The sequence below is a fragment of the Manis javanica genome, chromosome 1 (genome assembly GCF_040802235.1).
Source record: "Manis javanica isolate MJ-LG chromosome 1, MJ_LKY, whole genome shotgun sequence".
Lineage (NCBI taxonomy): Eukaryota > Metazoa > Chordata > Mammalia > Pholidota > Manidae > Manis > Manis javanica.
In genome coordinates, this window is record NC_133156.1 from 216,514,132 (window position 1) to 216,535,972 (window position 21,841).

The window sequence follows — 21,841 nt, forward strand, 5'->3', positions numbered from 1 at the left end:
GCACCAAAATCTACAACTCGAAAGCAGCAGCTACATTAACAGAGGAGCCAACAAGAGCTGCCAAAAAGCATTAAGGGATGGATATTTTGAAAGTGGACAATAAACTATAACAAAGAACAGTATGCCCTGAACTCAACCCTAGGAAAAAGTGTGGTCCCCCAGACAACACCTGCTAACATTTTACCTGTTTCTGCCCAGAGCAATATCTATTTTATATCATAAATCACTGAGAAGCATCAATCAGTAAGATCCAGCTTATACAGCGTGAATACAAAGGGGCCATTAACAGTTTCAGCAAGTTCACCACGTAGTCAGTGGAAGAAACAGAAAATGCAACTGGCATCAAATCCCTGCAGAACATAAGGGTCAAAAAAGCAATTTTCAATTCTTAATGAAACTGCTTAACAGAAAAAAGAGCCAAGTCAAGATACAGATGGTTTTTAAAAAACCCATAAGCATAATACCAAATGCAAGTGGTATTATATAAAACACTGTATAAGTTTAATTATAATAATTTTAAAATACGGAGTGAGTGAGATAAGAGTGGCAGAAAAAGAAAGATACTATGATTTATGGACAGGAATAGCTCTATGAGGTAGGGATTATCAGCTCTACAGATGATAATCAGCAAATACCATGTGTAGGACTTTTCTGCCAATGATGAAGTTTCATGTTCTCACATATTAAAAATTGGGAAAAAGTCTCATCACTGTATCCTAAATTATCTGAACTAAGAGAATATAAAAAGTCACAAACTAGTTCCGAATAACTGTTAGAAACAAAAACAAACGTTAGCAAGGAAAACCTTGTAAGTCATTATCATTTGAGGCCTACTCTAACCACCATATGATCTCTAACACTATCTCCCTTAGGCTGCCTGTTTTTTTTTTTCTTCACGGCACTCATCCTGTCTGATAAACCACATACTGTACTTGTTTACTTGTTTATTTGTAAGTATGTTATCAGCTCTCGAGCATCAGGGCAATGAGGGGAGGGAATTTATTTTGTTCACTCTCACTCTCCAAGGTCTAGAAAAATGGCTGGGTCACAGTAGGCCCTCAACTGTAAAATGAACAAATAAATATCTATCACATTGTCTCATCTATGTGCTATACTCAAAGATAAACTTAAGGACTGCACCTTCTGAAAAGTACTTTAGAGTACCAGAAGTACAAAGGTTAGAACAAAAATATATAAAGGAGCAAAAACAAAGAGCTATGGTTGGGTTCTCATTAGCATTGTCAAGAGTTTAGCAGAAAAACCCAATGCATTCATTGGCTCGAGCAGAAAGGCTTGTTGCAATATCTACTTTTTGTTACACCCAACTTTTCAACACTTGAAAGCTCTGTTACCGTAAAATATTCAGATGGAAAACCCATTTGGGTACCATATGCAAAAGCCTCATTTAGAAGAGCTACAAGACCAATATGAGCAATGGATGACCTGCGATTATATCACAGAGAAGCTTAATCAACAGATATACATAGAGCCTAAAATGTTACCCAAAGCAGAAAAATAAAAGTACACTGTCTACTTTTAATAGGAAAAGCATGACTGTAGCAATACAAAATGAAAGAAATTATTTGGAACAAGCGGCCAAGTATGTGACTAGTTGAGTAACATAGTGATCTAATATTTCTGCTTATGGTTCTACTAATCTAGTTGGCAAAGATAAATTACTTTTAAATGAGACACTAAACTGCAGCAAAGTGGTCACAGATTGATGCATACATCGAGGTATAATAACTCATTTATTACAATTGCCCAATCTAGATAAATGCATTTATATTGAAGAGCAATCACCTGCCAATTTGGTCAGTCACAGTTCATTAGCAAATTCATGAATCACGGCTGTGTTTATATCACTGTTGTGAATTTTAGTTATTTAAGATTATTTAGCTCTTGGATTATAATATGCATCAGTATATGAAACTGAGAACACAAATGGAATCTTGATAGGCAACTACGAAATTTATGCCAAACAGGAAAATGAAAACCAAATGCACTTTCTGACCAGCACTGATTATATAAACAAATACTTATCAAATAAGAAATTAATGAACAAAACTCTTTTCTTCTCTCCAAAGATCAACATCTCACAATTCCATGGATAGAGACTGTTGGGGGGTAGGCCTGAGGTTGTGGGCAGGTGGCCACCTGCACCAGGTACAGAGGCTTAGTTCATGCTGCCTGGCGATGAGTCCAAGGTTTTGAAATGGGAGTGCTTCTGCCAAGTCTACTTATGCACCCCCTCTAAAACACCCAAATGTCTTCCCAGAGATGTTAAGACCAATAACCAACATTTTAAGGGACCACGGAGGTCTGGCACGGTCTGCCTTTGCACTTCACAGCGAACTTTCCCTTATTCTCTGTCCTTCACCTACATGAGCCATTCAGCTTCTGAAACATGACCCACTTCTTCCTTCCACAAGCCTGATGCATATGTGGATTCTTTTGCCCAAAATGATCTCCATCCCATCCCCAGTTAAACCTCAACACTAGAATGTTCCTAGACGCAACTCATTCTATCATATGCTCTTACAGCTTCACAGAATCCTCCTTCCTACCACTTGCCTCATCTGTGCATTTGCATTTATTTACGAGATGTCTGGATGACTACCAGCCTCCCACCAGATGGCAAGTTGCATGAGAAAGGCACTTTGTCCCTCCATGCATTCCAGCACTCAGTACCACTCTGGGTATATAGAGTAAGCTCTTCAGCATTTATGGAAGCAAGGAAAGAAGGAAGGAGGAAATAAAAAGCTTACCTCACCATGTCAGCTTGGCATGGAGTGGCAAAGAATTCAGCTTTTAAGAAAAAGATCCATAGACAGAAATACTAAGGAAAACTGCTATGGGGGATACTAACTAGAGCACAGCTAATTAGAAGCAAAGCAAACTTAACACTTATCTTCTTCACTATCTAAAGCAGGACTAAGTAGTTGTGAAATACTTAAATGAGTAAATGAATGAATATAAGGGGCATAGGCAGTCCATTAGATTTTTCTTTTTTACGTTTGCTCCTTCTGCTGCAAATCTGTGGTTGTATGTCTCCTAATTCTATTAGCCTCTGGTTGCTGCTTTTTATGCCTTTTCTCTCTTTTTAAGCATTTTGCTCTCCCTGTGGTGCTCATTATTTTAGTTGATGTTGCTAATTTATCACACCAGGGATAAAAATTTGTTTCAGTCAGAATTATTTATCCAGTGTAAAATCTGACATTCTTCATGCCAAACCATTTTCTTACTTTCTCTATGGTTAAAAGTTACTTAGAAATTTTCTTAGAAGTTTTCTCAGAATGACACATTCACTACATTCCCCCGTCCCCCCCTTTTTTTTTTTTTTATTTTGAAAGAGGGCTTCCTTAGCATTATACCACTCTGTGAGATAACGGGTTGGACGGAATAAACAAAACTATGAAAGGAACACTCTAGTACCTACCAAGACACTGCCCGTTCCAGCCTCGGAACCCTTCTGTGCAGGGAACGCACTGGTAAGATCCGGGGGAATTCACACACTGCTCATCTGGACAGGTAGTTGGAGTCAAACACTCATCAATATCTGAAAAGTCAAAAAGCAGGGTCACAAACATCTTATCAGAATATTAAAGCGAAAACTTGCTTTAGTGATAAAGGGGAAAAAGGTGTATTATATCTACATTTGGGGGAGGAAACAGTAACTGGCTAAGGGAAACACTGGGTCCTACACCTAAACACACAGCAATAATGCACAACCAGGTACACCTGGATTAAAATATTTACACACATCCCAAAGAAGAACTTGACCTCAATTTTCCCACTGGTAGGGCCAAACCTCTCCACTCTGAGAGCTGGCAGTTTCTCTGGACATTGAACCTTTCAAGTAATAACACAGCTGGCCAGGAAGAAATGCAAGGAATAGGGATGAGAGTGAGGAAGTCACATATCTACCAGCTAGAGGTTCTCGCTGCAGACACTGGATGCTCTGGGGAAATCCTTGCTTGGGCTTCATGGGCCCAAGAACATCTTGGGTTTGAATAATTTAAACCCTTTCATAGGAGAGGAATTCCTTGGAGGTGGTAAAAGAACATGAGGAAAGAAGGAACTCATCAAATACTTCCAAGATTTTTCAGAAAACATGGTGCTACAACCATATGGTAATATTTTATGGTAAAATACACCTTATTTTTCACATTCACAGCTAACCAAAATTATTAATCATTGTTCTTTTCAATGTTAGGACAAAAAAATACCTTAAATATGGATTGGACTGTGGCAGAAATAACTACTACAATAGTGTTAGGCATTTTTAAGAATGAAGGGAAAGTAGGGTATAGGAGATGGTTCAACATTAATCACCATTAATTAAAATGAGTGGTAACACCTTGGGTACCAGCCCCATTTGAAATAAGTGTGTTTCTGGAGTTGGATTTTGAATTCAAGTGAGTGGATTTAATGTCTAAGTGTCCCAACATTAAATGTATATAGAACATCTAATCATAATATTATTCTCATCTAACCAAAATATAAACAGATTTTTCAGGACATAAACTGAGAAGTGAAAGAAATATGTAATGAAATAAGTGTGCAAGATGCTTAAAGTAAAAAAAGTTGAAGAGGATAGTGATAGAATAACCACCAGGTTATTTGTCCCCCCCTCAGCCAAAAATCCTTGCCAAAAGACAATGACACACGTTGTTTTGTTTTTTCTTTCTTTCTTTTTCTTTTCTTAAGTCAGATGTTCTGGGACTTCTTGTTCCACAAAAAGATGATGCTTGCCAGTTTCATTTTCCAAATAGAATTACATTCTTTTCTGAAAGGGATTTTTTTTTTACTAGAACGACAACTGCTAAATCAGAGAAGGAAGGAGGCTGAGATAGGCTGGTGCAAGGCTGAGCAATATAGGATGACATCCCCGAATTCCTCTCACCTCTGCTTGCTTGCTTCCTCATCTACAAATCCGGGGCTACCCTCTGGTAGTACCACAACGGAGTAACATAAGGACACTTGAGATAATGGCATTAACTACAGTGGGCTCCTTGGAGACTGACACTCTTTGAAAGCAACTTTGTTAGTGGCAGCTCAGAAAATCTTTGATGAGCCAGAAGCCTGGAGACCTTTGGTTCTGCTCCATGACAGAATTAGAAAACAGTCATGCTATTTGGCTCCTTTTCAAGCCTTTTCATGGGGATAGAATTATATATTATTTACTCAGGGAACCCAGGTAATATTTTGTTAAATAATTCCCATACAGTGAATATTACTGAACAGTCTCCTAACTGCTTTTCATTCACTTTCATCATATTCAGATTTCTTTTCTACTCCTTTCCACTTTCCGTCTTCATGCTACAGTTATTATTTAAATGCCTTCCCATCCTGAGACTGTATGTAGAACTTAAGGATCAGTATTTAACCTCTTTGGGGAGTGTTGCTCTGTACATAAATGTTTGTCAGATAAACCCACAGCCCCACCTTTTTAAAAACACTCCTATAACTGTAGATGTCCTGAAAGGATCTCTAAAAGAACAGGAGTCAGAGAAGGGGGAGGTTTAAAGAAACTAACAATTCTTGACAATTAACAAGGTGAGAGGTACCATACAAAATAGTGCAACATGCATTTATATTCATGACAACCCTGAAAACTAACTTCGTGGTTCCTACTTTACAGGGGATGCACTAGGTTTCAAGGGGCTGTCACTGACTCAAAGCCTGACAGCTACTAAGTGTGGGGGTGGTGGGCCGATGGCGTAAGTCTTTTCTCCCTCCTGTTCCCAGGCTACCTCCCAGAGCACAGGGAGAGTTCCCTGTAAGAGGACCTCCCCATCCCATGGTCCTACGCTGTCAGGAAGTTCATAGCTCTGTTCTGATCCGAGGTGACTAGAGACCCAGTAACATAAATGCTCCCACCTCTCTCTAGATTAAAACCCAAGGGGCTCAGGCAGGAAAACAGCAGGAGAGGTAGATGCAGGCTGCCAAAAATGTCTAATTTGCTCTCACTTCAGGCCTGGACCATCAGAACTAAAGAAAACCAACAAGCAGGAGCCAAGGTATAGCTGAGAGCAGCCAGCCCCAACTAGCCTATCTCCCTCCAGCTCTGGAAGCCCAACCGTATCAGCAAACCTTCAGGCAGCCAGGCAAAGGGCCCCATGGAACCAGCCCCGTCCTGACATCAGGGGCCTCAAAACCTCACTCAGAGACCCCTGCTTTCTGCCCTCACATTTCCATGGTAGCATTTAAGCACAAGTGCAACATATTTCTTCATGACAATTATTTCAAAAGTAACCACAGCGGTTTGAAAAAGAGCTTGTGTAACTTGGGATACGAACGAGCAGAAATGTTCAAATGGTGCATCATTTTAGTCTTACTATAAAAACTTGCCAAAACATCTTTAAAATGAGGGCAAACTCATTGCTGGGGTCAATAAGGACAAAACTTTACTCACACAGTTGGAACCTGATCTCAAGTTGCTCAGACATGGCTTCTGTAGAGGTTCTCCAAGCAAGACTCAGAACACATGTGAAAGTAGTTGAGAGAAATCAGGGTAACAGGGAAAAGTGGTGGAAAACAAAAAATCAACATTGGTGACACCTGCACCATGTAGCTGAATGAACAATCTAGACATGCTAATTAAGCCTGGGTTTGTACTGAGATACTCTGCAGTTAATTGTTGAAAAGAGATTTCACTCCAAATACCAGGGAAAGCAGATATTGAAGTGGATCATAAAGAGACATGAAGATGGAAAACAATCCCAAAAGAGCCACAGAAGTGAGCAAAGAGGCTGTGAATCCAGAGGCAGGAGGCGCTGGGATGAGCTGGTGTTCTGCACAGGCTGTAGAGGAAAGTAAAATATGAGGCTAGATGCCTACCAGCCCCAAGTTCTGGGCCCAGCCCTGCATGTCATGGACACATACACTCAGAGCTTAGGGGTGGCACAGCCTCCCTGCTCTCTGAGCAGCCTCACCCTTGCAGTGGCCGTCTGGGGTCATGCGGTGCCCGCTGTCGCAGTATTCACACCGGAAGGCCCCTACCGTGTTGATGCAGCGCCCTTCCGCACACACATCGGGCCTCAGGCACTCATCAACATCTGCAAGAAGCAGAAAACACAGTCAGATTCTATTTCCCAAAATACAACTACAAACTTCTCCTATCTCCCAGGTTAGTTCGAATTTGAGAATGAAGTAACTTGATTCTTACTATGGTCTCTTTGATTTGTTTGATGTGCTTCAAAATGGTTTTATGTAGGATCCAAGAGAAACATTTAATGCCTCTGCTCTTTGCACATATTTGACACTTTTCATTCAAAAGTGTTGGAGAAAAAAATCCCATTTTTACATCTTCCAGTGTGTAGCACATTACTATGTCATCACAGGTGATTTAATAATAAATTCTGGGTGGTCTGTAAAAGCACTGGACTGATGGGATATCAAGGGAACTGAAAGCCCAGACCTGGGAATTTTTGCATCAGGACGAACACTGCCATTACCTATGCAGTTAGTGCCCTCCTCGCTGGCCATAAATCCGGCTGGGCAAATACACAAGAAACTCCCCTCAGTGTTTTCACAGCGACCCTGGGAGCAGAGGTGTTTGACCTGACTGCATTCATCAATATCTGTTAACAAAAATACAGTAAAAGAATTAGGGTAATATAGCATGAATTTCTTAGCCTCCCTGCTTGTAAAATGCCAACATACTGTTCCCTGTCTACCAAACCTTTACATCTGAGGAAAACAGTAAAGGGAGGCATGATTGTACTCTTCTAACGCTTGAAGAACAGCTACTGGGAAAAGGGAACACATGGCGTATTGCTTCAAAAGCTAAAACTCCAGCCATGGCATGGGTGTTTCAGAGAGAGAGATTTCAGGTCAACACAAAAGGCCCTGCCTGATAAATGGAGTCCTCCAAGCCCTGGAATTTGCTGTGCAACTAACTGCCAGGCTGGCTCAGCAGGGTGTTAGGAATGCCATGAAAGGGACTCTTGCACTGTGTACATGGGGGCAGCTAGATGAGATAACTGTGGCTGCCCTTCTCAACTTTATATTTTAGAGTTCTAAACATAATATATATAATATATGCACATTTAAGACAAATAGCCATATTATGGAGCAGACACATGATCCCTTTGCAACCCCCCTTATATATATGTATGTATACACACAAAACTGAATTACAAAAGTTCTACATCTTGCATAATAGCATTTAGCATATTAAAGTAGTATTAATTAGGTTTATGTCTTTATTGCTTTGTATTTGCCTTGTAACTCTTACTGCTCAATTTTCTATTTCTAAAACAACGAAATTTAGTGTTAACACATAAAGATGATTTATTGAAAGCCATTAAGCCTTTTTCTGAGATACATTTTTTTCCAAAGAACCATATATGAGATCCCTTACTTATAAATTCATTAATACGTTTGTGTCAGCATATATGGATTTTCAATTTAGAAATCCCTTTTAGAAATCAGATTTTATGCACACAGATGAATAGAATTCTTTATTGTAGCACATATTAATATTAATTTGATTTTGTTAAGTAGATGCATTTAGGTAGCTATTTCTAGGGCTCTTATTTTATTTATTATTCCTAAAAACTCTTTGAAAATTCTTTCACCTTTATGTAATTGTATTATACTTGGCAAGGGAGGGATCACTGAGCCAAGAGGTAAGAGCGTTTACCCCAGGAGTTTAGCAAACCTCTTTCTGGGGTCCCTTAACACAGGGGTAAAATTTTTTAAAATTCAACATACTATTTTCCCATAATAATTAAAGAAAAATATTTAATGTGCAAATATTTGAAACCTAATAATTTCGTCTATCAGAAGTGTCTCTTACCAACACATTTCCTCTGCTGCTCATTGAACTTGTAGCCCTCGTAGCATATACAGGTATACCTCACCGGCAGGTTAATGCAGTGTCCTGCTCCACAGATGTCAGGGTTCACAGTACATTCATTAATTTCTTTAAAAATAAATAAAAGAGTGGAGAGAAAAACAGACATAAACAAAGATGTCATTGCTACTTACAAACTGTTACTTGGTGTTTCCTGATTAGCTTATTGCCAGGTATGAAACTAGAAAGCAAAAGGTGACCTCTAAAATTAAGTAAAAATGCATTTGTACTTTGTAATTCACCACTTAGTCCCACCCAAGGTCATCAAAAATTCCTAGTGAAACAACTTCTAAGATGAACTGGAGTGGGTAAGAACTGAGAAAAAGGCCACACTGGAAGTTGTAAGATAATCAGTTCTTCTCAACTACCAAGAGGATCCTCCAGTGATTTTCTATCTATTCCTGTTTGTTGGAGATGATGGACCTTTAATCATCCTGTGATTTCTTCTGATAAGAAATATATTGTAGCTTTCTATTCATTAGCAGGCCAAATTCAAGTTCCAACAACTATGTTCAGCCTCCTCCAAATTTCTCATTAGGTTTCAAGAGATCTACCAGTTCTGATCAAAGCGAAACTCCTGGGTGTGACTTACTCTTAATTTGCCAGTTTCAACATGAGCATATTTTATTTATACTGGTAAAACAGAATCTTCTTCCAAATCTTGTCTGAGAAATTCTTCCCTTTCACTCCTACTACTTCCTGCTTGAGACTTGCTCTTCTATAAAGTGTGAGATTAGCCCTGTGCCCTCCCCACACTCAGACACACACTGTGGCAGAAGCAGGGTCACAGGAGTCCACAGTGAGTAAAGGTCATCAAAATGGGCCTGATTACCAAAAAGACCTGAGAACTCAATGGAGGCCTCCTGAGATGACTTACTCCCTTAAGACAGTCTGTTCTCAATGAGGTACAATGGTAGGGGCGAGGAAAGCAGGGGGCGGTGCAGTACTGGGGGTGGTTAGATGCCCTGGCTCAGAGACAGTATGGATACAAATCTTGCCGACCTTTCTTCACCCTGTAACACATGGGCAAGTTACTCAAACTTTCTATGCCTCACTTTTCATGCAAGTGGGAATAATCAGAGCACCAACTTCAGAGTGTCAGGTTCAAAGGAGATCACTTAAAAAATGCACGTAGTCTAGGGATGGGCACATTATATGTGCTCAATGAAAGTTAGCCATTATTACCGTCATTATTACTGTTGTTCCTAGTGAAGTCACTTGAGAATAAATAAGAAACAACATATATATAACAATACTACGTTGGGCTATTATCTTGTCACCACATAGTAAACAATGGTTAAAACTCATGCTATTATAGATGAGTCCACGTGGCCCAATGTAAGACGACTGGGGCCTCGAGCGTGACAAGTAGCACAGTCTTGTTAGAGGATCTGTGGTTGGAATGAGAAGAAAATCAGGCATGCTACTGTCACCAATAAACCAACATGCATTCTGAATAAGGATGTGAAGAACAGTGCCTTACCAAGATTCACTATGGAAATGACCTAACTGGGGCTGAGGGCACTTTCCAAAACCCAAACCCCACTCTCATCATGTTATTCACTGGGCTATGACTTTAAGACAATTGATGCAAGTCATTTGAAAAGTGACTAGACTTCAAAAGGAAGCATATGAATACAGAACTGCAATATTTTACACAAAATCACTTGGATAGATGAAAAAACCATACATTCACAAGTTATTTATATATTTAGTGAGCCTATTTATGCTAATTCATCATCACAAAAAATAGATTTGTTTAAACTTTGCATAATATAAAATTATAGAAAAAACAATTTTGAAACATTGGTAATTAACATGATTGCTGTGATTGAAGTGACTAGCAATAATACCACAAAAAATGAATTATGATACATACCTAGCATAGATTATTAGATCATAAACAGGATGGGAAAATGCTTGTTAAAAAGTATAGTTCAGGAAAAATTTTAATATGGAATATGATCTAAAGTACAAAATATACGGAAAAGAGGATTGGAAGGAAATAAATTTAAGTGTTACAACTATGGAGACGGGTGTTTTCTTATTTTTCAAAATTTCTACAATGAGAATATGTAATTATTTTTATAATCTAAACTGTCTTTCTTAAAAAATGATCCTTTCTATGTGCCACAAAAATCTGAGAGTAAAAGATAATCTTCTCCAGGTTAAACTCCTAGACTCCTGCGTAAGAATCCTCTTTATAGGAATTCTTGAATAGAATAGAAAGCACACCTCTGACCATCTATTCCATATTGTAATTAGATGCCTTCTTTGAAAATTATCAGTATTTATATTTTTCGGTTGTATTTATAATTACTGGTCCTCTTTTATACTCTTCTCTGCCATTTTCTTCAAATAGAAAAGACATTTTGATCAGATTTCCAAAAAGAAAAATTAGAAGACAAACTAATATACTAAGGATAGGAAAATTCAAAACAAATTAAAAAGCTATAAATCTGGGGTTTTCATGAAATTCTTGATCAGTTCTCACTGCTCCATCCCCTGCACATACCAGTTTGTTGATTACCCATATTTGTCACTTTTTCAAGCATAGCTTTAGAATAGTTTTTTACAGGTGAACAAAAATCTTCAAAAATATGTAATGGTTAATTCAAATGAGATACAATGCCTATGCCACAGTTTGCCAACACATTTAAATAGTTTCTTCTTAAGACAACTGTAGATAGGTGAAACATAAGAATTGTAACTCCTCAGTCTCAGGAAATGAAAATTAATGGCCTTTCCTTCCAATCTAGTATCTTAAATAGAAGCTAAGAGGTTGAAATTGTATTTATGATGTAACTTGGAGGATCTTTGTCTAATTACCTCATAGATTAAGTACATAGACATGTAGCTTGAAAAAGTTGATCCCAGTTGGGAGAGCACTAAGGTATGTAAGGAAATGTTACTCTGACACCACTAGAGGGTACTAAGAGATACGTCAAAGGAGAGAAGGGATATTTATTAAAATATAGTTGATATCTACACTGTTTGTCCCAATTTTTATATAAGTGATATACCTTTCATTAGTTTGACCTCAGAGATCCCTTCTATCCATTTTCTAGGTTGGACTTCACCCCTGTAGGTAGGAAGTCCTAACACCTCCCAAACACTTGTCTGCTTTTTGCTTCACTAGTTGTCAAAAAGTTAACACCATTTTTCTAAGGTTGAAAACGATTACTGGCACTCGTATCTTAAAATTTTTAAAACATGTGTCCTTCAGCCTCTTTCTGTGCATTCTCTCCTTTTTCTATTAGGTTTTCCTTCTCTAGCACATATTATTGAACAGAAAGGTAAGTCTTGAATAAGAAAGGCTTCCTGCTTTTCCCATGTTTTTTTAGGAAACACACCTTATGCTTTTTATTTCTCTAAGACGGCCACTCACACAGAGGTGAACCTCTTCTCACAGACTGGTTCAGTTTATGCTGAAACATCCACATCTTTGAGCAGAGCTCTGTCGACCCAAGTACTGGAAATACAGCACAGCCTCCCACAGGAAGCACTGACTACTGGTCTTTGGGGTACTCCAGGTAGTAGGAACATCTTGTCTTCTTCAGCATGTTCTGTTTCCCAGAGAGACCATCAAGAGACTGCTCCCACTGGGTCTTTCCATGGCTCCTCCATCAAATACCACAGGTCCCCTGGTTCTCAGGACCACCCTTACCCTTTCCTACTGTATGTGCCCCCTGAAACAACTTCACCGGTCAAGGACCTTATTCTGTTTCATTCACTAGAGTCCATTTAGAATTCGGAAAAAGAGCCAGGACCAAAAGCCAACGGAAAACCCAACATTTTACTTAACCCAGCAACAAGGCCAGCAGTGGATTTAAAGGCTTGGTATCTATACTATTTTTCCTAGAATTAAATAAAAAAGAAACGCTTTTGGCAAAATATGCAAATAAGCATGCTGACCTTTATCTTTTTTCCTCATCATGTGAATATTCAAATAAATGAATAAATAAACAAAGAGAGCCTGCTAAGGCATGATGATTTTACATGAAAGAGGGAGTTCATTTTCCATTAGCAAACACCATTTATGGAGGCTGTCATGTCACTGGTTATATGCTTCAGGAGCAAACCTTTTTTTTAAAGGGGTCAATTTTGAGTTCTGGAAAATATCTGATAAGCAGTTTATAATATTTTGGCCATGATAATTACAAAGGTTTCCACAAGGCAGTCATGGAAGTCAAAGAATAATTTCTGGCTGGTCTGCAAGGACCATGGAGAAAGTCTGGAAAGAGTGGGAGGAAGGCGTCAAATGTTAACTGAAAGGTTTACAAAAATGCCCTGGCTTCCTAACTGACCCATAATGAGCATAAAGTGTCCCACAATTGAAACAGATGTTTCCACTTTGTAAATATTTGCTGTTGAAATAAAGGTTTGATTCTCCAACCTGTCCTTCAGCTAATAAGATAACAGCTAAATCAAGAATTTATATGGTAAATCAAGAATTTATATGCTGAAATGTATAATTTATTTAGAAATAGTATGCCAATAATGGTGCAAGCAACCACCAACTCAGCTGTTAAGAGGGAAACATATCACACTTATTTCCTGAAAATATATGGCTCACTTTATAATTGTTACATGTCAAAGTATGTCTAATGCAATCTGAAAAGGCTACTTTTCAATCTCTCCATTACAAGGATATCATTACTAAACATTGTGGAGCTGATGTTTTTTATTTTAGAGTCTTATTTATTATTCTATCCTTTTCCTCAAATTATGAGAGAAACTAACAGTGACAGCATTTACCTGTTCTGCTTTACAGGAAAAATACCACATAAATTCCTGAGAGAATTTATCAGATTGCTCCCTCTATCTGCAAGTTTGGTTTTCCTATCACTCTAATGACAGCATCTCTATTTTGATTTAAATTAAATTTGATAAAAAAACAACCTTCTTGTTCTAGAGTAGATTGCCAATTACCATGTAGCTACAAAGTTGCAAACCATTTTAAAATTCAAAGACTATCTTTGCCCCACAGATTGTTTCAGAAAGATCTTTTACTGCAGGAAGCTGGAACACCTACAAATGTTGCATGAAAATCAAGTTTCAACATCACTCCTTTCCTGGGAGGCAATATTCATGCTTCAAACATGATTGGCAGAAATGCAAACTCAAATTAAGCTGTTTTCTAACAACTTCATATGGCACAGCTACTTTCACATTTTTTTTCAATCAGCACCGAAGTTCAGTTGAAGCTAAGTAACTTCAACTTGTTATTCCTCACACAGCTATATTTAAATGACGAAACTGCATTTATCTAGTCAAATTTGATTAACCTCTACAAAGCTGGTTTGCAAGGGGCCTGTCCCTTGAAGTCAGCCATTGTTAAAAAGGCACAAAACTAAAGTATATTTTCATGTTGGAAAATAGAAATATAGTATTTAGGAAGACCTAGTGAATTATGTTGTCACACTGCCATTTTCCTAACACTGAGGTAAACAGTATGATGACCCTTGTGGACTAAGACACTTTTGTATGCCTTGCAGCACAAAGCAGTCTCTTTTAGAAGAGCTTAAGAAAGCAGGTAGATACATATATGACTTCAGAATAGAAAGTAATGATTTTAGCCATGGCCATATTAAAAAAATAACTATCAATCATTTCATCGCATCACTCTACAAATACTTAGAAAAGCAGACATTTACATATCACTTTACTATTAATAGTAAAATCAAAGAGCAGTTGCTCTGCAACAACTGCAGGGAAGGCTGTTGTATGGGTGCAGGAACACCTTGAGGGTCCCTGAACTAGATGAAAATGTTCGGCTGAGTCCATGATGTGACTGTGCACATCTCAGCCAAGTGAATTTCACCTTGGCACAGAGGTGCTTTTTAAAAACACTTTTCAATCTGTAGTCTTGATTCAAAGAACTAAGAGAATTTATATCCACATTTTTGAGAAAATGGCTAAAGGAATTTTTTAAACATACAACATTCTATATATTTTATATATTTATATAATTATATATAATTGCATATTTTAACATACGAGTTACATACATACTTAAGGTGTACGACTTGAAACAATTGTCACAATCCTGCTAATTAACATATCTGTCAAGAACATTATTTTTGAAATATGATGTATGTTTTTGAGGAATGAATATATTTTAAGGGAGGCTGCAAACTCCTCTATTAGCTTCTCCTGTTATACCATGCCAACCTCATCCTGAACTTAAGTTGCTATGATGCATCTGAGGGATCTTTTTTCTGACTATAAAAATAGTATTTGTCCACTACAGAGTATGTAGAAAATAGAAAAAATTCTATTTTCCCCAAACCTCTTGGATCCTACTACAAGAATAATTACTGCTAATATCCAGTGTATTTCATTTTACTCCAGCATTTTCTTTATGTGTATATGTCTTTTCTATATAACTGGTATAATACCCCATATCCTTCATAATTTTTTGTTTATTTCACCTTGTACTTAATATTTTGTGACCATTTTCTACTAGATTTTAATAAAAATTCTTCAGAAATAGTACATTTGATGGTGACATAATAATGCCCCAATGTACAGGTGTAACATAATTATCTAATTTCCTATAGTTGACTGTTCAAGTTATTTCTATTTTTTCTCTATTACACATGGTGTTATGGTAAGTATCTATTTATATAAACCATTACCACAGTCTTTGAGAGCATTATTTCCTAACACTAGATACCTTCATATAGAATTACTGAGTCAAAAGTTCCAAACACTGTTCAGGTTCTTGATACATATTGCTAGTTTGTGCTTTCCAGAAAAGTTGAACCAGTTTACATTCCTTTTAGCTATGTGCAAGACACCAATTTCACTCTCATAAAAACTAAATACTAATTTGATAAGAATAAAGAATGCATTCCTGTGATTACTGAGGTTGACATATTCTTTGTTTCTTGGTATTGTGTTTTTCTATGAGTCTCTCATTACATTATTTACCCATTAGTCTATTAGCATTTTTACTGCTGATTTATAAGAGCTTGCTATATACTAATGACATTAACTGTAAGGCTGTTGATTTGTTTCAAATTATGACAATTTTTATAATTTGTCACTATTGATTAAAATGTTTATTATAAAGAACTGTCAAAATATATAAAAATTTATTCAAGACATAAAGATTACCCTTGACCCAATTAACTGTCAGTGGTGGAACACTGATGAACTTCCTCTTCTGTTTGCCAACTTTTAGAGTAAAATTGGAATCACTATACTGTGTTCTGCATTTTTTAGTATTATGCCATAAGCATCTCCCCATGACATTATTTTTAAGCCTTAATAGCTATGTAATATTCCATAAATATGTAGCATATTTTATTCAAATGTTTTCCTCCTGTTTAACAATATTTAGATTATTTCCAAATATTTGCGATTGTGACTAACCCTGCTGTGAGCAATCTTACACATTTGAGACAATTTTGACACAACATTTAAAATGAACATTTAAAACACTCAAGTTCTCCCCTACAGACTGTGTAACATAACAAACACTGCACTCACCTGTTACTTGAGTGGGTGCAATAACTTGGCTAGCACTTGATGTAGAAGCTTCAGGAGCTACTTCCACAGGCATAGGAGGTGATGTTTTTTCAATCAATACTAAATGAGGATGGACACGATTAAAAAGGAAGTTAATGCCTGTTATGTGCAACTAAGATCCCACTTCGAAATGCAAGCATCATTTAGTCTAGTGACATACCACAGTAACTCTTGGGTATTGAGAAATGTGATGGGTCTCTAAAGCTCATGGTATTAACCTCTAGCTCTGGTATCAAAACTTAGCAAGAATATGAAAGCAATTCCAAAGCCAAGGAAGAGACCCTTATCCAATGATGACCTTCACTAATGTTCTAAAAACATATAATACTTTTGACCATAGAAAACAGTCTTTCTTGTACCATTCTAATATTTACAATACCAGTCATACTAACATATGTGTATACTAATATACTTAAGTATAGTTTTCACATTTCACTTCATTTATAAATTCTAATGGTTGATTAAAGTTTAAAATCAAAGGCACACAAAAATTTCTTATCCTACTCCCTTATTTAGCCTAATCTTGAAAACAGCACAGATCAACAGAGGTTACCTGGAAACTGTGGATGCAGGTGAATAGTGGAAATGCCTGGAGAGAGCTGGGGTTGACCAGGCTCAAGTTTGGTTCTCTCTTGATCCAATGAAGATATTTCCTGGAAGATTATATGAAAAAAAGGACTGAAAGCAGGAATTATGTTTGGTTTCAACACATTACTATTTTTTATGTAATTAACTCTACTCTTAGAAAGACAATGGATACCACACAGCATAAGACCTAAGACAAAAACCTGTGCAATTGTGTGAAATCAAAAAAAAAAAAAAAAAAAAGACAAAAAGCAGCATTGTGGTACTGCCACTACAGCAAGCTCCTGACTTTCCACAGCTGGGATGGTCCACCCACACACATTTCCTGGGAGCCCAAAGCAGAAGTTCCCTTCAAACGTTTTAAACCATTGTCACTGCCACTGCTCAGGGGCCTGGGTTTGAGGTGAAACAAGGCAAAACTAATCCCAGAGGACAACTAAACTATCACCTCATTCACATGCAGCGCTGCCCCAGTGGGATGACCAACCACAGTTTGCAGATTTAACAATGGATACAGTACATGTGCCATAACAAAGAACACATGATACACTAACACACATTAGGCGAGTCCGCCATCATGGCGTCCCTCAACCTCACATCCAAGAACTTTACACACCCCATGCTCAGAACAGTGGTAGTCACACAGAGCAACAGACAAACGGGCACGCGGAGGAGCACTCAGGCTTCCTCACACATCCCACTGCCCACTCCTGTCTGGGTAATCAAACATATAGTTGATCTTTGTTCAAACCCTTGAACAAAGAGAAGGGTGCCCATGGAGCGGCTTCTGGTCAGAGCTCAGGGTTCATGCAGACCGAACAGCCAGGCTAGTTACGGATCTGTGACTTACCCCTCCCCCGTAGGGGCCCCACCACTTCACAGGCAGTATTCAAGCTACCTGGTCAGTGTTGCCCCACATTCTCTCTCCCTTGCTTTAATTACTGTCATCTTCCAGAAAGCTCACTCCCCTGGGCCTGTTTTCTTTTTACCCTCTCTCTTAGCACTAGACACCTTTTCTGCTTTTTATAAAATAGATATCCTGCCTGGATATCTCATCAAAGATCCAATTTTGTAGGCATGAGTGCTTACAGGGTAACTCTGTTTAGATATTTCACAAATAACCTCAAAGCCATCCCTTCCCAAAACCATCCTGGCTCTCATTCCAACTTCTTCATTTCTGTCAATGCCACAGTCACTAATTCACCCAGGTTTAAAGTCCCTGTTTAGTCCTCCCTCTTTCATTCTTCCTTCCAAGCCCTGCCCAACCTTAGATCCTGCTCTTCCTTAGATGTGTTCATCCTCTTCTGTATCTATAGTTCTCACTACCCTAGTTTGGACTCATGCCCTCCTTCTCAGCTTATTTAATTGGCTTCTTAAAGCTTCCTCTTTCTCCCTAATTCAATTAATCCTGCTGTAGTTCATCTTCTAGAAATACTAAGCACTTAGTACTTTCCCCACATTTTTCCCTCATAAGAACACAGACTAGCTATTTCCTATTAAAGGTAACCTCAATTAGTCTCAATCGCACCCACTCTCTGCAGCCCCTGTCAATGCCAGGAAGGAGTAGACCATGATCAGATGGTAAATCAGCATGTGAAAATGCTTATCTATTATACTTCTTTTAGGGTTAATATGACATCTTCCTTATTGAATGCTATCACTCTAAAATCATAATTCCTTGTTTTCTGCATTATTTCAACATTTAAGTTATAACACATTATTCTATCCCACATTCATAAGCTAATGATTTTAAAAACTATTTGTAACAATTTGTATATGCATATGCCCCATCTAAATTATAATACTGCATCCCTGTCAACTGAATGATATACATTTAATAATTACCTAATTTTCATATCATTAAAGAATCAAAGCAAGATTCAGACAAGGAATAATATTATATGAATGTGACTTAGAGCCAGCAAATTCTGTATTTCCTACTAATAAATCTCACAATTCATGGCCCCGTGTTATACCAAAAAGTCAACAGATTGATTAAAATTTCTCCAAGATTTCTAAGTAAGATTCTAACACTGGATTGTAACTCTCAAAGATAAGCAGCTCTGTCCTTACTTTTCAATCAAATATGCATGTTAAATGTCAGTTCAATTAAGATGTACCTCACTCAGTGTATATGCACTTGAGAAATAACCTTTGTTTGCACAGATGGTCCAGGCCATGAGTTAACTCTTGAAATCTCTTCAAGCCCCTGATTCCATTAGTCCCACCATTTTCTCTCCCTAGAATTGAAGTTCCTTGAGAACAAGGAGTTTTGTTTGATTTGATTTCTTTTTCTTTTTTCAGAAGTGTTCAGAATAGTGCCAGTCATATAGTAGGCACTCAATGCCTACTGAATGAATTTTTTCTTAAACCAAATGTTGTATACTAGACATGTTATTATAGTTAAGTGTAAAAAAACCCACCCATATGCTGCATGAAAATCATGTTGGAGGTTAAAAGACTTGCCAACAATGAATAAATTACCTTCTCAGGAGGTGCAGTTGCCACTAAAATCAGAAAAGAAAGAAGGACATTAGTACAATTTAAGACAATCCACCATATAATATTTCAATATTTAAGATGCAATGAAAGTCCAGTATCTCTCCAAAAGGATTAAGAATCAAATGAAATCAAATGCAGAATTGCAGTCATTTACCATTTTGGAGAATTTTACACATGACTGACAAGGAAAAACTATCCATGCTATATCGTTCCTCTACTACAGGGGCTCAGGTAGTAGTTGTGATGAAGTTCTTTTCAACTCTTTCATTAATTAAAAATGTTAAAAGGAAACAACACTCTCTGGTACGTTATTTTATGCCTAATCTAATTTTATGGAACTTCCCATATCTTGGAAAACACACACTTTCATTAATTTGTTCCATACCTATCCTTATAATATTATATAATGTTAGAAATACTTTATGATGTCAATGTTAAAAAAGAAAGCCACTTATTTTAATACAAGACAAGAATGGGTGCTGCATTCTTGAGGCATACTAATCCTGACCGAAGGCCTGTGAGCCTTTTCCAGAAGACAGGTTAACAAAATTAGGGGTAAATCATAAGCCAATGAGATCCACCTAGAGCAATGATTTGAACAAACTACATATTACATGATCGTAATTTAGTGTGGGGTGGTAGTGGTATTGCGTACACAGCTGTATTTAGAAAAACTTGCTTTTCATTAATCAGTCCTTAGTATTAGTCCCCAAGCCTCTGGTCACCATTCACTGGGATTTTTCTCTGTGTCTCCATAAACATTAGGTTTGGTAGACGCTTAACTTCTATAAGCTATCGAGGTACCAGATTGCCACTACTGTTATTATGTTCCTGTGGTTGGAAAAAATCAAGGAACCTTCCATTTGGCTTGACCGACCAAGAAAGTGTTCAGGTGGAATCTGGACCAGAGCCCGCTTCCTCTTGCCTGTGCAGAGGAAGGGCAGTTGCCAGTGTCTGGCCGTGACACTCCAGGGTAGAGCAGCAAGCTGCTCAGCGGTGTCGATTCTAGGTGAGGCCCTGCCTGCTCTGCCTGACAAGGAAAAAGAGCAGCAGGTGGTAGAGGAATAAAGCAGGCTAGAACACACGGGGTCCAGAGCCCTGGGAAAAGACCTCGCAACCAGGAAGGAGGCAGTGCCAAGCGCCTGACGCCTCACTAGTCCTGAATTCTGACCTAAGAATCAAGTGTGAAAAGCCAATAGGAGCTTTATTAGGGCAAGTATTTTCCATACAAATCCAAGTTTTTTATTCCTTCTATCACAGGCGAGAATTTTTTGTGGCAACAAAGATGTTCCAAGTGTTGGATAGGCTGGTTTATATAAAGAGATAGCAATAACCCCTCTTTCTGAATGCCAGAGAGACAGTCAAAACCAGCTGTCTCTAGGCTCCTTCTGGAACACAATGCCTTAACTACCTCCTTGGGAAAATGTGCCTCTTGGTCCCATTACATACTCTTTGACATCAGGCAAGTCATGTCCCCTCTCGAGGTCTCAGGTTTCTCAGAAAGGAAAGGACTAGATCACAAGCACTTCAACAGACTCTCCTGTCTTCCTCCATTTTGCCTCCCATTATCCCTGATTGCCTGTTGGAGGCTCAATGGATGCTTTAAGTCTGTGGGTTCCACTTTGTAAAGTAAATAAATATTTATTGAATGGCCCTCTAGACACAGAAATGAATTTAGGCTATTCCCTGGAGGATCTAAATCACTCTCCAGGAATAAACACCAAGAAAAAGTAGCCCCCAAACAGCAAGACCATGTCCTGAGACACCATGGAATGCTGTACATGTTACCCGAGAGCAGCGGTTCTCAGTCGGGGGTAATGTTGCCCCCTGGGTGGCATCTAGCAATGTTAGATGCCTTTTGGTTTTTAACAACTAGAGGGGGCAGGTGCTCCAGGCACCTAGAGGTTAGAGGCCAAGGATATTGCTACACCTCCTACCATGCATGGAACAAACCCCTACAGCAAGGAATTATTCAGAAATATCAATAGCACTGAGGCTGAAAAACCATGTTCTAAAAGGACGTAAACAGGGAAACCAGAGACGCACAAGACAGCTAGGTCCATGATCCATTTCCATGCTCACCTTCGGGCTCCGCCACTCCTGGCCCGTGTTCTCGGGAGAAGGTCAGGGCCTCCACTGGCTCTTCCTTGGCTGGGAGAGGTGGAGGATGGGTACTTTTAGCAACAGGTTGAGTGTTCTTTGGCTTGACAAATACAGGTCCTTTACCTACATGGTGATGGATTGGCCTGCGTCTATGAACGCCAGAAACCGTATAACCCATTCCACCAGGACAGATTTCCTTAAAAGCAGCTAGATTTGGGATGGGAAAATATTCCTTTTAAAAATCTAAAAGTG

General features: G+C 38.3%; 1 protein-coding gene across 8 annotated transcripts in view; it reads right to left on the reverse strand.

Moving 5' to 3' along the window:
* LTBP1 (latent transforming growth factor beta binding protein 1) overlaps nt 1-21,841 on the reverse strand; it is a 375,947-nt gene that overhangs the window by 98,837 nt on the left and 255,269 nt on the right. For 6 of the 8 annotated variants that reach the window (XM_073214445.1, XM_073214443.1, XM_073214439.1 and 3 more), the window contains 8 exons: nt 21,569-21,796; nt 19,469-19,491; nt 16,953-17,052; nt 16,361-16,459; nt 8,807-8,932; nt 7,461-7,586; nt 6,939-7,061; nt 3,440-3,559 (listed from right to left, as the gene is read on the reverse strand). In XM_073214445.1, the coding sequence (XP_073070546.1) occupies nt 3,440-3,559; nt 6,939-7,061; nt 7,461-7,586; nt 8,807-8,932; nt 16,361-16,459; nt 16,953-17,052; nt 19,469-19,491; nt 21,569-21,796 (945 nt within the window). The remainder of the gene's footprint in view (nt 1-3,439; nt 3,560-6,938; nt 7,062-7,460; nt 7,587-8,806; nt 8,933-16,360; nt 16,460-16,952; nt 17,053-19,468; nt 19,492-21,568; nt 21,797-21,841) is intronic. The other 2 variants (XM_073214444.1, XM_073214463.1) reach the window with 1 other exon arrangement.